This window comes from Neolamprologus brichardi, chromosome 15 (genome assembly GCF_056152115.1).
Source record: "Neolamprologus brichardi isolate AB-2024 chromosome 15, ASM5615211v1, whole genome shotgun sequence".
Classification (NCBI taxonomy): Eukaryota; Metazoa; Chordata; class Actinopteri; order Cichliformes; family Cichlidae; genus Neolamprologus; species Neolamprologus brichardi.
In genome coordinates, this window is record NC_142118.1 from 2,862,385 (window position 1) to 2,879,409 (window position 17,025).

Genomic DNA, 17,025 nt, shown 5'->3' on the forward strand with positions numbered 1-17,025 from the left:
CTGTTTTTCCTGCTTGTGCTTTTACACTACTTTAGAATCAGTGCTTACAAAAACAGAAACATGGAAGTGCAGCTTGGACTGTTGGTGCAAAGGGCTGCAATTTATCAGTGACTTGTCGGTCCATTCAGCAATTTTTATTAAAAGCACTTTAACTAGCATTTTATTTAACACCGCACTTTAGGCATAGAGTTGCACACCAATAACTATTTGCACAAAAGAAGTTTATTTATTGGATATTTATTGAGTAGTTTAATAATTAGCAGGTAGCCTTTTGTTCCAGGGCCTGCATAGCTGCTCCTCATTGAGACGTGTGGTGGTTGCCCTGGAGGGGTAAAGAATTGTTATGGGGAGCAAATAAGGTCTACTGTTTAGTAAAACTTAGGCAAAGGTTTATGTGTGAAGTCTAGAGGTAAAAGTTTTGATGTAAAAAGTCCTCTGTGACCTCTCCAGGCTGTTTGGGCAAATGCTTTCCCAGGAGTCCGGACATCGTTTAAAGGTTCCAGGAAAGCCGATGGGTTAAGAAAGTGTGGGGAACGTGTTCTTTTGGTGTTTTTATGATGGTGCTGAGGTGTAAGGTTAAAATATATCATAGTTTTCATTGTTATTAGAAAATTGTACAATGTATATGTTTATTTATGAAAGTGTGGGTTGTCTATAGATGGTGGAATATTGGAATTTGGTAAACTCACCTGTGAGTAAATAATGGTTTAGTCCTTTAACAGATAAGAGTATTTAAGGCTGCCATCTGTCCTTAGACAGTGTGTGCGCTGTGTTACTGTTGGAAGGCCTGACCTGCCCTTAATTGTCTGTGGAGTTATAGCATATGTAATGGTAAATGGTCTGTATTTGTATAGCGCTTTTACTAGTCCCCTCTAGGGACCCCAAAGCACTTTACACACCCAGTCATCCACACACACATTCATACACTGGTGGAGGCGGCTACAGCTGCCCTGGGGCAGACTGACAAAAGCGAGGCTGCCATATCACGCCATCGGCCCTTCTGGCCAACACCAGTAGGCGAAGTGTGCCCAAGGACACAACGACCAAGACTGTCCGAGCCGGGGCTCGAACCGGCAACTTTGCGATTACAAGGCGAACTCCCAACTCTTGAGCCACGATCGCCCCAGCATGTGGACAAATAAGCACCTCTTGCCTCTGCTACTCTGCCTCAGCCTTCATCTCCACCTAAATCCAGCCCAAAAGGTTGCTTTGTTACACTTTGCTTCAAAAACAAAAGATATTCTAAAAGGGGGGACATCAGGGCTGTGAAACTTTCAAGTATAGTAATGCCATGACAGATGTCAAGGACATGTGTGCTGCCATTTTCAACACTTAGCATAAAAAAAGCGTCATGAAGCGTCATGTCAATATCATTGACTGTAGGGTATAAAAGATGGAAATAGGCTCCATGATCTCTGTTATATGTTTAAATACTTGCTAACTTGCGTTTTTGGAGCCAGAAAGGTGCAATTCGCCAAAACTGGAGCACAGCAGAAAGCCTTACAGAAATCTACCATCGACAGCCACATGTGCCTGCACCTGCCATTTACAGCAGCCAAGATGCTAATGAAGTTGTGAATTTTTTGAATTAAATTAGATCAATTAAATGGATCAAACATGCAAGAAATACTTGCTTTAAATGTAGGCACTTTATCAGGAGCATCTGTGGGGTTTGATTCGCAGCCAGGAACTGCAGTTTTTGACACGTCTGTGCCGGGTTCATTTTTCAGCCCTTCAGTTTGCTGCTTGGCACGTACGCTCAATACACAATCTCCAAATGCTTTTTGCAGCAAGTTACAATCTGATCTGTCTGCACTTACTGGCTTGCCTGAGACTCCACTGATAGCCGCGAGTATTACTTACAACACCAACTGAAAAAAAACATACAGATGGCTGATAAAGGCAGTGAGTATAGTTTTGTATTTTCACAACAATGTAAATATAACTCCCGCACACTGTCTCACTTACTGCATTAGGACTCTATAAATCTAGCATGCAGGAGGGCCTTTTTCTATTCAGTTTGTTACTACATGATCTAGAAAGCCTACTGTCAATTTTTAAGTACATAAAATCAAGAAATAACCACCAAAAATAAAACCATGAACAGCACATCTTGAAGAAACAGATTCTGAGTTGTCTGGTTCTTGTTTTAGGTGGTTAAAAGGGTAGAAAACGAGTCTGAATAATTTCAGTTCCAGAGACCTGAGGAGGCAGAAGCTGGGCTCTATTTCCTGTTACGCATCAAAGAAGTGAAAACAATCCTGAGGGAATAGCGTCAAAAACAACAGAGAATTACTTCGGAAAAAGAGGAATTTTATAGTAGTGTAAAAATTCAGCATAAGTAAACAGATGCACTTCTATATAGATAATAGTTGGCTTGCCATGAGAATGTTATCATCAAACCAGTTCTGGGAAAAAATTATTTGTTTTTACAGAGAATATTGATTGATTGATTGATTGATTGATTGATTGATTGATTGATTGATTGATTGGTTGGTAATTTATTTCAACATGTGAACAATATACAAGTACATTTAGAAAAGAAAATAAGAAAGAAAAAAATACTATACAAATTACATACAAAAAAAACGTTCTGATTAATTTACATGTTGAAAGGGAGTGGGAAGAAGTAAACACTTATTTAATCCCACCCCTTTGCCATAAATTATCAGTTAATATTTAGTCAGCTTCCTTACTGATATAATTTGTAATAAAAATAGTGAACAGATTTCTGATATACTATATACTATAACATCACATCATGAGTTTTTTGTTTGTTTGTTTGTTTTTTAAATAGAGACATTCACTTAATTTAAATATTTTTCTTTTCTTTATAGTTTGAGAAGATCATATTTTTATAACTCTTTTTGAACAGTTTTATGTTTGGACGTTGCTTTAATTCCATATTCAGACTGTTCCATAGTTTCACTCCATGAACAGAAACACAAAAGCCTTTTCTTGTAGCACGTACCTTCATTGTTTTGAAGTTACAAAAATCCCTTAAATTATAACTTCCTGCTTTCAAAAAAAACATACTCTGAATATTACCTGGCAGTTCTTTATTTTTTGCTTTGAATAGAATTTGTGCTGTTTGGAATTTCACTAGATCGTCAATTTTCAATATTTCAGACTGCAAAAATAGTGAGAACTATTGTAACTGTAACTGTAACTGTTGTTCCAAATAAAACACGTCTAAACACTCCTTAAAATAATTCACACTTTTTAAGATTAAGGCAAAAGAAGTTTTAGAGAATGATTCTAACAAAATACTTGCAGAAGAAATCCCCGTGCTATGTTTTAAAAACAAAGTTGTGTCATCAGCAAGTTAATCAATGAGAAATGTCCTGTTAGTGATAGAAATGCCCTGTAAGTTGCTTGATTTTATATGTGAGCAGAGCAGCTGAGCAACAAGAAGCAAAAGATATGGTGAAATTGGACAGCCTTTTCTGATGCCTCGTTGCACATTAAATCTGGCTGATGACCCACGTTTAAGCTTAATAGAGCAGTTGGCATTGTTATATAACTACAAAAAAGGCAAGGCTTTTATGTGAATGATGTAAAAACTGATGTTCAACCGTGTCAAAGGCATTAAAAAAAATCTAAAAGCAGAATATAGCCATTATCTGGAATTAGTTATGACTAATTCAACATATCCAAGATAAGCCTGATATTATTGGAAATATGTCTGTTAGTAAAAAGTCAAATTGCTCTTCATCAGTTATTGACTCTAACACCGGTTTGATTCTCTGTGCAAAGACAAGGGCCACAATTTTGTAATTATTATTCAATAAGCAAATAGGACGCCAGCTGTCTATTAAAAGCAAATCTTTTTTAGGTTTGGGAATTAGAGTAATTAATCCTTGAGTCATACGCCAGGGTAATGCATCAACTGATATACATTCATAACTGAGGATGAAATAATTTATAGAACTCAGATGACAAGCTATCCGTCCCATTTGTTATTTTTCAGCCTTCTTATAGATTCCAAAAGGTTGATTCTGTTCATCTGGACAAAGTGTTTTCAGTGGGAGAAACGTTTCGTCACTCATCCAAGTGACTTCTTCAGTCTCAGCTGACTGCAGGCTTCCCCAACCTTATAAACAGTACTTTTGCACAATAACTGAAACCAGCCCACTGAATAAACACTGGGCTGTGAGGTCAGTTCCTTAATCATTAACATGCACATTGATCAACAACCACTGATCAAATACCATTGATCAATGGCTAGGAGTACTATTCACAGATTTTTTTGACAGATAATAGTGTCACATAAATCCTCACCTTCCTTCCAGTTTGTGAGTGTTTTGTAAAGAGTTTAAAAAGGTCAGAGCATCACTGCGTATAAAGTTTTCTTTATAATAAGATGAACATAAATTAGTTATCATTTTCAGGTTATCAGTTACCACTTCTTCTATTCTTAAATGAGTAATTGTTTTCAATTTTGCATGATACTTTTATAACTTAAAAGTATGAAGAATTCTGCTCTTCTTTCTCCATCGGTCGTTTCCTAGACCTTACAAATGCCCCTGCCTACTTTCCTCCTATATACTTTGTCCAGAACGTTTCTTGATTCTAGTGGTTGTCGTCTGTTCTATTCTGCGCATGTCCGTTCTGTCTTCGCGCATGTGCAGTTCATTGCTTAGGAAGAAACGGGAAGATGTCTCTGACGAGGTGAGCTTCACGACAAAGCCTTTTGTAGTTATAAATTGCAAAACTGTTAGGAAATAAGATATCGATTCAACCGATTGGTTTCTGGTGTGTAGACTAGGATTAACGTATCACACTGATATTTGTGGTATGTACGCTGTCGTTTCTGTATCTGATTTAGTCGATGCCAACGGCTACGGCTAGCAAGTAAAAATGTCGCGAGTTCCACATTTAGCATAGCTAGCTTATCAGCACGCAGTTGTGGTCACGATATGATGTAGTTCGTTGTGTAGACGTAGTTTAGGCAGCCACGTGTTTAAGTTTGCTTCTTTAACATTTTCTCTTAACTTACCTTGATCATTAGCTGTTTGAACTGACACTTACACGCGTGTCTTAATTAACCTCGAAGCTACTTGTTGTCACTAGCGGCTAATGCTAGCCAGGGCTTAGAGCGCCTGTGTTACTGTTCATCACTTTGAGACTTACATGAGGATTCCTGTGAGTTCAGCTTTTTACCGGCGCCGACCCAGCTGTCCCAAGATCAGTTGGAGGCAGAGGAGAAGCTCCGGGCCCAGAAGTCCTACTCTACCGCCCTGGTTGCATCCCGTAGAGAGCCCCCTCCTTATGGACACAGAAAAGGCTGGATACCTCGCTCACTCGAGGTAAAACCTCTTGCTAGTATGGTATAAGGTTTCTTGTTTGGCTCGCTTATAGTTGGGTCCCTTTTTGTCTAACCTCTACGGTTTGAAGATGAAATCAACTCTGAGTTTTCACTGCAAAATATGTGTTTCTGCAGGACTTTGGAGATGGAGGTGCTTTCCCAGAGATCCATGTGGCTCAGTTTCCTCTGGAGATGGGTAGAAAGAAGAAGACATCAAATGCCCTGGCAGTACAAGTGGACGCAGAAGGAAAGATTAAATATGATGCCATTGCAAGACAAGGACAGGGAAAGGATAAGGTATATGGGCATTTTATCCCTTTGACAGTTAGCAGGGATCCTCTCAATACAATCCAAGGATTTGTCTTTAAATCATAATATAAAAATCAGCAATTCTTTTAAGGCCTGAATAAAACCTCTGTCATGTACATCGCTTTCACACGGCCAGAAAATGACTTTTAGGCTTTAGTTTATTTGCATCTCTGGCTCTGTTTTCATATTAAAAAGTGGTATTCCTTTATTGGTTTCATTTTTCATGCTTATAGGTGATCTTCAGTAAATACACAGACCTGCTTCCAAAGGAAGTTCTCAATGAAGATGCTCCAGGACTACAGAAGCCAGATGAGGAGGCTATACAAGAGGTAAGAGCACGTCGCCCTCAGAATTACTTTAGATGTGAGTGCTCACTTGTCATTTTTAGAATCATTTACCAAAGAAGCAAGTAAAACTTTTATATAAAGCCGTCACAAAGTGATTTTCAGAGGTGTCGATGATGTCAAAGAAAAAATGGACAACGTATATTTTTGTCCCAGTAAAGTTGCTGAGCGAGTGAAACAATTTGTGATAATTAGTTTTGACAACTTTGTATTTAGACTTTTTAAACTTAATTAGTAAGAAGTGTTGGACACCAGGATGACTGCTTATCTTTAAGATTCGTTTTAGTTGTCATTGTGAAATACAAGGTTGTCTAACAAAATTACTGATTCAAGTCTATTTAATCGGCAGCACGGTGGCACGGTGGTTAGCACTGTTGCCGTACAGCAAGAAGGTCCTGAGTTCAATTCCAACATCAGGCCGGGGTCTTTCTGTGTGGAGTTTGCATGTTCTCCCCGTGTTTGCGTGGGTTCCCTCCGGGTACTCCGGCTTCCTCCCACCGTCCAAAGACATGCAGCTTGTGGGGATAGGTAAATTGGAAAATCTAAATTGCCACTAGGTATGAATGTGCGAGTGAATGTGAGTGCGAATGGTTGTCTGTCCCTGTGTGTTAGCCCTGCGACAGACTGGCGACCTGTCCAGGGTGTACCCCGCCTCTCGCCCTATGACAGCTGGGATAGGCTCCAGCGCCCCCCGCGACCCTGAAAAGGATAAGCGGAAGCGAATGGATGGATGAAGTCTATTTAATCCTCCTGCAAACTAAACCATAAAGACTTAAATGAATGAATAAATAAGTAAAGAAAATAAAAAGACAGTTCAGGCTGTAGTGTTTTAGTGTACTTGAGATATTACTGATTCTCAGTAGATCAAAGCCTGCAATTGTTTGAGATTGTTCATCTCCCGATTTTGCACCATGCTCAACCTTCATCAGTTTATGTTGTTTCCAGTCAGGATGCTTTCTTACTACTAAATGTTTGAGAAGCACAGTTTCTCTTGTGTCATGTGACTGCTTTTCTTGAATCTGGAATGTAAACATGATCATCCTTTTGTAGCTCACAGAGAAGACCCGTGCAGCCCTGGAGAAGCAGGTGTCTCAAAAAATCGCTGCTGCCATGCCTGTAAGAGCCGCAGACAAACAAGCTCCTGCACAGTACATCAGGTATGTATTAGTCAGAAGATGATCAACACTGCACACAGTCAGGGAGGAGGGTCGGAAAGTTGACTTCCAGTTTCTTTACTGTTCTGTAGTACATGGACCTGAGGCCTTCTTTCAGTTCTACTCCCGTTCTTAGATTCTTTTAACGTGGGTACAACAGCTTTTGGGTACAGCTTATTAACAGTAAGCTAATGATGTACACTAGCTAACATAACTACTCGAGTCTAGGGATCAATTCAGATCATCCACCCATAATTACCTCTTTGTTAATAATGCAGCTCTCCTCTGGATTCACTTGAATTTCAACATACAAAACCAGAGTTTTGCACTTAGACTGTATTAGTTTAGTTAGTTAGTTATTGATTAATTTCTGATCATCCTAAAGGCTGCAATACAAGAACAGACGGTACTGGTGCAAGCAGAATTATGCAGAACCTTAAACACTAATCAATTAGTCTGACTCATGATTCTGAGAACATGCATAGATCTGTGTATTTCATGCAAGGCAACAACTTGACAAGAAGCTTTTTATTAGAAAAATGTGATGATCAGAGTTTAGCTGATAAGATATATCACTAACTCATGATGTGAAATGAAAGATTAACTTACAATTATCATTCACATTACCTGCACCACTTTGTCAGTTATGTTAATTGTTTATATAAATGGTCAAATGGTGTATCGCTAACTTGTGGGATAGCATTGTTTTCTCCTTTCATACAGGATGCTGTTTAAAGGGCTATTAAATGAACTATTGAAGTATTTAGAGAATTCAGAAAGCTCTTATTGCTGCCACGCAACTACATGCTTGTATTTTTAGCTTTAACGGATGTCAGTGTGGGTTTGGGTAAAGTTTTGTCTGTCTGGCACTTTCCCCTCATCCTCTCCCTCTTTTCAAGGTACACCCCGTCCCAACAGGGAGTGGCATTTAATTCAGGGGCCAAACAGAGGGTGATCCGCATGGTGGAAATGCAGAAAGACCCCATGGAACCTCCACGGTTTAAGTAAGTAAACATTATCTCCATCATTAATTTATGTCATTTGAAATGTGTTCATTTAACCTTTAATATCTGTTTTGACACTTTAATACATAGTTATGATATCTAGATGTTTATTTTGTAGAATGTGTCCCTTTTATGGGTGTGGTGTTTTGATCACCCTAGAAATTTAAAGTAAGGAGTAAATGAGGACTTCCAAGTAAAATGTGTTAAAAAGTCTTACAGGATAAATTTTTTTTAAACATCTAAAATATTTTGCCTGTCAATCTTCGTGCTTCAGAATCAACAAGAAGATTCCTCGTGGACCGCCTTCTCCCCCTGCCCCTGTGATGCATTCTCCAAGCAGAAAGGTAGAGTTGGCTCAAACAGATGTCCGGCTTTTCAGTCATTTTAACGCTGCATCCTAAATCAAGTTGCTTGCGCTATGTTTAATAGTTTCTCAGTTTTGTTACAGATGACGGTCAAGGAGCAGCAAGAGTGGAAGATTCCACCGTGCATCTCCAACTGGAAGAACGCTAAGGTAACGTGACATCTGAAATAGTTATTGGGTCGGTTTTGTTTTTTGTACATGACGTGTGCTCACTTTTTTCCTCACTATGCTTGGTTGCGCTCAGGGCTACACCATCCCACTCGACAAACGTCTGGCTGCTGATGGAAGGGGTCTTCAAACGGTTCACATCAATGAAAACTTTGCCAAGCTGGCTGAGGCCCTCTATATTGCTGATAGAAAGGTAACACACGATCGTCAAAGGTTGTGCTTTAAAGTGATCGTTCGATCGTTATATTTAAATGCTGATTATGTCTGCAGGCCAGAGAGGCCGTGGAGATGCGAGCTCAGGTAGAGAAGAAGATGGCTCAGAAGGAGAAGGAAAAGAAGGAGGAGAAGCTGAGGGAGCTGGCCCAAATGGCTCGAGATCGCAGGGCAGGGATCAAAAGTCACGGTGACAAAGGTGAGCCCTGAAGATAAGAGCCAGGGATATAAAGTTTATTTAATATTCATGGATGTATCTGTGTGAGGCTTTTCTGAGCAAGTAGAGCGGACTCTGTTATCAGTGCTGTCACCACTTCCAAATCAGGAACATGACCGGCATAAATCATGACAACATTTTTCAGTCTGCCAGTGTTGACAGGACCAGTAAGCTGTGAAATGATGTTCCTGCTTCCCCACTGATAATCACGTATATTTTTGAGAGGAAAAATCAATGTTTCGTGTCTATTTTCTTCTTCTTCTTTTTTTTTTACTCCTTGAATGGCTGTTTAGCGACAGGACATTGATTGTGATTATAAAATAGAACTTTTCTGTGGTAAATGATTCATCCATCAGCTGTGATTTTGATTGAAATATTCTAAGGTTCCTTCTAAAACCTTCTCTTGTTCTCTCTTTCTGCCCCGCCCTGTTCCTCTGCTCTTTTCACCCCACACTTCTGTTGCACCATTTCACCTCATGTGTACCCCTTGCTTCTCTCTTCTTCTATATTATTCGTTTTTTCTTTGCACCCTGTTCTCTCCCTCTTCCCATCCGTCCATCTCTCGCGGCAGGTGGCGAGGACGGCGAGGCCAGGGAGCGTGACGAGATCCGCCACGACAGAAGGAAAGAGAGGCAGCACGACAGGAACATTTCCAGAGCTGCTCCCGATAAGAGGTGCTGGACACGCACTTTAAACGCACCGCATGTGAACTCAACCACCCTTTCCCTCTAAACACGCACGAATGCAGTCCGCGCTGCTGAATCATTCATGGAGCTCGAGCTAATACTGAACAAACACAGCAGGATCCAGCAGCCCGCTCAGGATCCACAGACTGTTTGTGCATGGGGGATGCGCCGCCAGTGTGCATTTGTGTGTTAAGTCATGTGTTCTGCACGTCAGGTTGTCAGTTGATGGAACTGTGGGTCCCTGGAGAAGGGAAGAAAGTGAAATTCAGAGGAGAGCTCATTACAGTCACAATTCCAGCTGTGAGAAAGCACAGACCATGTTATCTTAAAATTACTTTTCACTTCACTTTGAGATGACTGTTTGCTGAAGGACAATCAAGATGTTAAAGTCACCAAGAACCGAATAAAAAAACTTCACATTTCAATATATATTTAAGCTTTAAGGCCAGGATACAGAGTTTAAGCATTCATGCAAGTTTCTCCCAGCATTTTTCCAATATATTTTGATGTATTATATAACATGACATTGAAATGACACTTTTATTCTCTTTACATTTTTGAAGCTGTAGCACTCACATTATTACAGCACTTTTAAAGAAAGTTAAAGTAAACTTTCTCTAAAGTTTTCCACGAGTCATTTCTTCTATCTTGTCTTTGATTTCTGCTGAACATCCCTTTGATTTTGTCTTTCCGCGTCCCAGGTCGAAGCTGCAGAGAGATCAGGACAGGGACGTCAGCGAGCTCATCGCTCTGGGCAAGCCCAACCCTCGATCCTCCAGCGAGGCGCAATATGACCAGAGACTCTTCAATCAGAGCAAGGTTGGAATGATTCTCACGTTTTCAGTTCCTCCACTCCAGCGTTCACATCTTGGGTTTTTTGCTGTGAAGATAAATGTAGCTGAAAGTTTCAGTTCCAGATCAAACTGGATCTTAGTCTTTCTTTTTTCCCTCTTTCTTCTCAGGGTATGGACAGCGGCTTTGCTGGTGGTGAAGATGAGACGTACAACGTGTATGACCAGCCTTTCCGCAGTGGCAGAGATATGGCCTCCAACATCTACAGGCCCAGCAAGAATATAGACAAAGATGCTTACGCAGATGATTTGGACTCTCTCATGCACAACAACAGGTCTGAGGACTTTTTCTTTATGTGTTTCTTTTCTTCAGACGGCGTTATTTGACCTGTTCACCTTTTTAACTGTTCTGGGAAGAAAATGATTACAAAAATGTTCCTTTAAGATAAACATAATGTGTTGACAACACATCCAAAATTTAGAGTGACCCAAGGAAGGACTGAACACAATAAATCAAGAACACCTTGGACTTTATTATATTCATATTTTCATTATGAGTCCATTTCAGAGATATGTTTAATATTAGAGGTGGGAATCACCATACATCCCACGATACAATATTATTGCAATTTTTTAAAATATTTTGCGATATTCAGATTCTGTACATAAAGGTAAACTTTATCAATATTCATTTTCTCTAATATCAAAGTCTCACACTCAGTCTTTCTCTCATTTCAGTTTTATTGTTGACAAACCGAACGGTTTGTATTACAGTCTAGTCCAACTTAACTGAATCAACCATCTGGTACAATTATAGCTATTCTGAACTATGCAGTTTATGAAAACTATGCAGCCCCTTCAGCAACTGAAGAATTTGAAAGTAAATTAAAACAAAATAGAATTTTACATTAAATAAAAAAGTTTTAAACTTAATTAAAATAAAACATGTCAAAAATAAAGTTAAAATAAGTAAACTGTCATGTTTATTGCTGCCAAAAACAAGTTAAACACATTTGGACAGTGAAGGAATGTCAGGATTCTTGCTCAGAAAAAGGATCAACATGCTCTGAAGTCAGAGCACAAAAACCTTTTTTGTAACAAAATATCGATTTCTGCTGTCCCTGTATCCATACATTATTAGCAAACAAAATATCACCATACTACACAGTATCGATTTTTTCCCCCACCCCTATTTAATATGTCTAAAAGGGTAAAAAAGCTGAAGTGGTATCTGTGTCAGCTTTATTTGGATGTCGTATTGTTCCAGCAAGTAATTAACAGCATAACTCAGGAACACAGTGACAGATGTGTGATCATACTTCCTCATGTGGTCGGTGAACCTTATTTCAGAGCTTTCTGCCATGGATACAGTTTGGTATTCCAATACGCTCCGTCTGCACAGGACGTGGGTTGTTCATTGTGCATCGTTTGGTGCTGACTGTTTGTTGCTAGCAGACATTCCAGGCTCCGGTTACCTAGATGACTTTGTAATATATATTTTTTTATACCTGGTTGTTAGATTTGTATTGTTTATTGTCATTTATGCTTAGAAATATCTACTCATATATGCTTAGAGTTGTATAATCAGAACTTTGCCTACTTGGTGTTTAATGCTTTTTGCTGTGTAGTTGAATTGTCCTTAACGTTCCAGCGAATAGGTTTGTAGCATAAACCTATCACTGGTCATATGTCAGCTAGTGGTATCCTGCCTTCTCATTGGTAATTCCTTCAGTCGCTCGCATTGGGAGTTGATTTTTCCCGGAGCTGGTCAATTCACATCGCCAGCAGTTTTCTCACTTATAATAACTTGAAGTCGTCGCTGTTGTCTTGTTTGAATTTTGCTTTTGAAAATGTGGAATCTAAGCATAGTAACTGTTAATTAGGCTGCTACCAACATGGCTAAGCCTGCGCCCTTTTGCCAAGGGAGTATCTATGTTTTTTTTTTTTAAATGACAAAGACCTAAAAAATTTCAAGGTTATTCTAATTTTATTTTGAGGCACGAGACAAGCATTCACATGAATCCCAGCAGGAAGTCTCGTCCTTGAGGCAGCAGTGCTACACTCGGCTAGTCGAGCATAGCCTGTCCCATATGTTTAGTCACCAGGTTGTCATTGGGCTTCAGGAATGTTTGGTTGGCCACAGGGTGCGAGACCATTGTGCAAAACAGAATGTTGAAAACAGTTTTTGACTGTCGTACATTTGCTCCGTGATGTTTTCAGGGTCATTTTCTTCTCATTCAAAATGTTCTGAGTCTGTTTAAATAACCTGCAGATCAGTTGGGATTGGTAATGAGTTGTTTTCCTGTCCACTTTCAGGTTTGCCCCAGACAAAGAGTTCTCAGGCGCCGACCACGGGCAGAGGCGCGAAGGACCCGTTCAGTTTGAGGAGGATCCCTTCGGTCTGGATAAATTTTTGGAGCAAGCCAAGCAGCACGGCGGCTCTAAGAGGCCATCCACTAGCAACCGCTCCAAGGATGACTACCACGACAAGAAGCGCAGGAAGGAGTGAGAGCAGCTCGGTGCACTTCTCATACAGAGGGGGAGTCGGTGCATCCCCTCAGCGGTTGAGGGGTGTCGTGGTATACAAGTATCTGTCAGGACTGGACATTAAGATTGATGTCTTCTTTCAGTGTGAAAGAGGGTGTGAGGCTGTGTAAAACGCTTTTGTTTATTTTTTTGTCTATTAGACTTTATTAACCCATGTTGAGCATTTGTTGTGAGGCAAAGTATGAGTGGGCTCCGCATCTGAAACATTAGTCTTTCATTTCATATGTGGCTGGGAATGGTGATAACTGACCCTGGGAAAATGTAGATTTTAGTCACTGTCTGCTTTTGTTTTTATAAACCTGTAATGCTGAAGGTTACAGAATAAACTCAACAGGAATTCCTCAGTATTTACCCCCTTTTTTTCTCACTTTCTCCTCACATTCCCTCCTTCTGTTTGTTATGGCAGTGTTTTATTTAAACCCCTCGTACATTTGTGAGCACAGTCCCTATTTTATGGCAGATGTGTACAGCAGCTTACATGTATCTAGAAGATATAAATCCAGCCAAATTTATAGTTCTTGTACATTACTACCAATGGATTAAATTTCATATCGTGTGTAACTGCTGTGCTTTTTTTAATTAGTAAACAAGTTCGACTTGTCTTTCCTTGTCAGTTATTTTTAGTCCGGTTAAGCTTCAGTTATTCTAAACTTTTCCAACATAGTGGGAAGTCCATTAGTTGTGTAATTGGCATAGTTTGTACATAGTAGATTTCCATTATTTTAATCACTTCCTGAGTAATGCAGCCCATTTACATAGATGATTAAATGCCTGAAATGCATTCAGCAAAGCCATCAATTACAGTGTGTGAGTAGTTTTCAGGGCTTTTTCCCCCCCACTAGAAATTGGCTGTGCGATTTATGTGATGATTAGGCTAAAACTAGTTCAATTAATTACAATTAATTATGATTTATGCAGCCTGACAGTTTTATTTTCCCTGGCTCTGGAAAATAATCAGCGTGGCATTACACAGCCCAGTGGACTCCAAAATCTTTGCACCATGCCATTTTCCACTGATGCTTGAAAAGGGACAAACAGTGGTTACATGCACAAGACTGTTCTTCAGTGGGCGCTGTTTGTGGGTATCGACTCCTGCACGGTTCTGAATGCGATTGTTATGTTGCACATCTTTTTACCAGCAGGTGAGAAATTATAGCCTTAAGCCACAGCTACACAGGAGGCTTAGTGTTGAGCTGAAGGTCATCTGCAATAATACTTAGTCCTGTATTTATGCACTCCTGGGGTCGTACTCGCAGCTATCAAATATCAGCTATTGTACAGCCACTTTGGATAGCTGGCTTTTTTCTTTTTTAAAGAAAGTATGTTTTCTGTTGGACGTGAGAAAGATCAGATACTGATGCAAACCAGAGGTTATTGGAAAGGTCATTCCAAAACTGAAGACCTCTAAATACCAAGTTAGGATATCCCAGTGTAATTCATTTTAAAGACAGGTGTAGTGTGGCCTGCAGGCCAATGATAACAGTTTATTGTACGTGCAGATGTCACAAGGAAAGGGCGTACTACTGTACACTTACTTCATACACTGTTTAGCACACAACAAATAAACCAAAGCCAAACACGACTGGATCTATTTCTTTAGTTTTCATAGCAGACCAAGTCTTCCTAACATTAACAAATACAGTGAGTTTCAAGGAATTTCCAAGTCACAGCCCCCACCCCACGAAATTGCAACTAAGCTTTTCGATCCTAGCCCTAAAGGAACACTTTGCACCATTTCCATAAAACCTAAAGTTGCTTAAACTTTTAAAACCTGCTTTGTCTGCCAGAATTTAAATGGAGATGACAAATTTGCACTCAGCCCTTAAGCTTGTTCCTTTTCCATTTAATATTTCAACTGAGCACAGATCCTGAAATGATACTCCATATATATTAAGGGTGTAAATAACACAAGACCATTGTACACATTTACATCTATAGTAGGAATGGCACTGACGATCCAAACTGCATATGTAGTTGTAAAGAAAAAAGTTTTCACCGAACTCTTTGCAGCCATGAAAAGCTAAGTACTGCCTCACCGCTTCCATAAGAGGATGTTAAGTGTGAGCACCTCTGTAAAAGCAGCAGTTTAAGCAGTTTGTCGGTCTGAAGCATTCAGGCGTGTTTGAGCACAATGACACAATCGTCCCAGTAAATCCACTCCAAGGTCAGACGGTGCAATGCTCAGAGAAACTGCAGCAAATCCAAGAGCCACATCTCAGACTCTACAGTCTCAGTTGGCATGATGAACGTTAACGTTCGTGACAGTACAGCTGGAAAAAGATTGAACAAGTGTGGCTTGTTTGGGAGGGTTGATAGGAGAGAGAGAGATGTTAGCACAGTTAGGCTTTGCAAAGTTGCATCTGAATAAAGCAAACAGCATATCAGCACAAACACGTCATATCAGGTGTTAAACATGGTGGTGGAGGTGTAATGATTTGGGTTTGTTTTGCAGCTACGGGACCTGGGCACCTTGCAGTCATTGATTTGGTCTAGAAATCCTCTGTATACCAAAGCATACAGACGTTACTTGTGTGCCATCTGCACACAGGTAACGTCTGGGTCATGCAATAGTATAATGGTCCCGAGCACAGCAGCAAACCTAGAAAAATTGTTGCAATGCCCCAGTCAAAGTCCAGACTGACTGAAATGCTGTGATGGGCGAGCTGTGTACAAACAAATTCCTGTAAACCCCAACAAATAGAATTTCAATTCAATTTTATTTATACAGCACCAAATCACAACAACAGTCGCCTCAAGGCTCTGTATATTGTAAGGTAGATCCTACAATAATACATACAGAGAAAAACCCAACAATCACATGACCCCCTATGAGCAAGCACTTTGACGACAGTGGGAAGGAAAAACTCCCTTTTAACAGGAAGAAACCTCCAGCAGAACCAGGCTCAGGAAGGGGCGGGGCCATCTGCTGCGAGCGGTTGGGGTGAGAGAAGGAAGACAGGATAAAGACATGCTGTGGAAGAGAGACAGAGATCAATAACAAGTATTATTCAACAGAGAGGTCTGTTAACACATGTTGAGTGAGAAAGGTGACTGAAAAGCAAAAACTCAATGCATCATGGGAATCCCCCAGCAGCCTACACCTATTGCAGCATAACTAAGGGAGGATTCAGGGTCACCTGGTCCAGCCCTAACTATATGCATTAGCAAAAAGGAAAGTTTGAAGCCTAATCTTAAAAGTAGAGATAGTGTCTGTCTCCTGAATCCAAACTGGAAGCTGGTTCCACAGAAGAGGGGCCTGAAAACTTTTAAATACTCTAGGAACAACGAGTGGTTCGTTGTAACCAGTGTTGGGAAGGTTACTTTTAAAATGTATTCCATTACAAATTACAGAATACATGCCCTAAAATGTATTCTGTAACGTATTCCGTTACGTTACTCAATGAGAGTAACGTATTCTACTTTGGATTACTTAATATATTATCATGCTGTTTACAACTACCTGAATGTACTATTGCTGTGATTTATTACTGTTACTGAAGGTTCGCGGCTCCGAACCGTAGTAAAGGGACCTCTGGCTAATACGGTGGGTTCTGTGTCGGCTCGTAGCCGAAAACTAGCTTTACTTTGTTGTCTGGGTCAACTTTGCTAGCAGAGACAGAGAGAGGCGTTGAAAGGCTGCTCCAACAGAACTTATTGTTTTTGGAGGAAAACACGAACACGGTGTACAGTCGAGTCTTAATAGCTTACTTACAACTGGGCTCGTCAGGCTCTCTTCTTGGCTGCAGTGGTTATTATTATATTTACATGCTTCCAGCTCCCGTTTCTGCTCGATGACAGCTCGTACTTTTCCTTTTTCTCCCTCCCTCGCTCACAGACACATAACGGGTATGGCAGTCCATTCTCCCTGCAGCACGGACTACACTGCCTATGATGCTACATTCTTTAGAGCTATACCTGTA

At 40.2% G+C, this 17,025-nt stretch overlaps 1 protein-coding gene across 1 annotated transcript; it reads left to right on the top strand.

The window, feature by feature from the left end:
• Nucleotides 1–4,632: 4,632 nt before the first annotated feature.
• On the top strand, nt 4,633–13,212 carry snw1 (SNW domain containing 1). Its single transcript, XM_087852194.1, has 14 exons — nt 4,633–4,671; nt 5,156–5,309; nt 5,444–5,605; nt 5,851–5,946; nt 7,012–7,118; nt 8,015–8,119; nt 8,394–8,463; nt 8,568–8,633; nt 8,728–8,844; nt 8,922–9,063; nt 9,653–9,755; nt 10,469–10,586; nt 10,730–10,893; nt 12,875–13,212. Exons 1-14 carry the CDS (start codon nt 4,658–4,660, stop codon nt 13,065–13,067), a joined length of 1,611 nt encoding a protein of 536 aa, XP_087708320.1. The 5' UTR covers nt 4,633–4,657; the 3' UTR covers nt 13,068–13,212.
• The last annotated feature ends 3,813 nt before the right edge of the window (nt 13,213–17,025 follow it).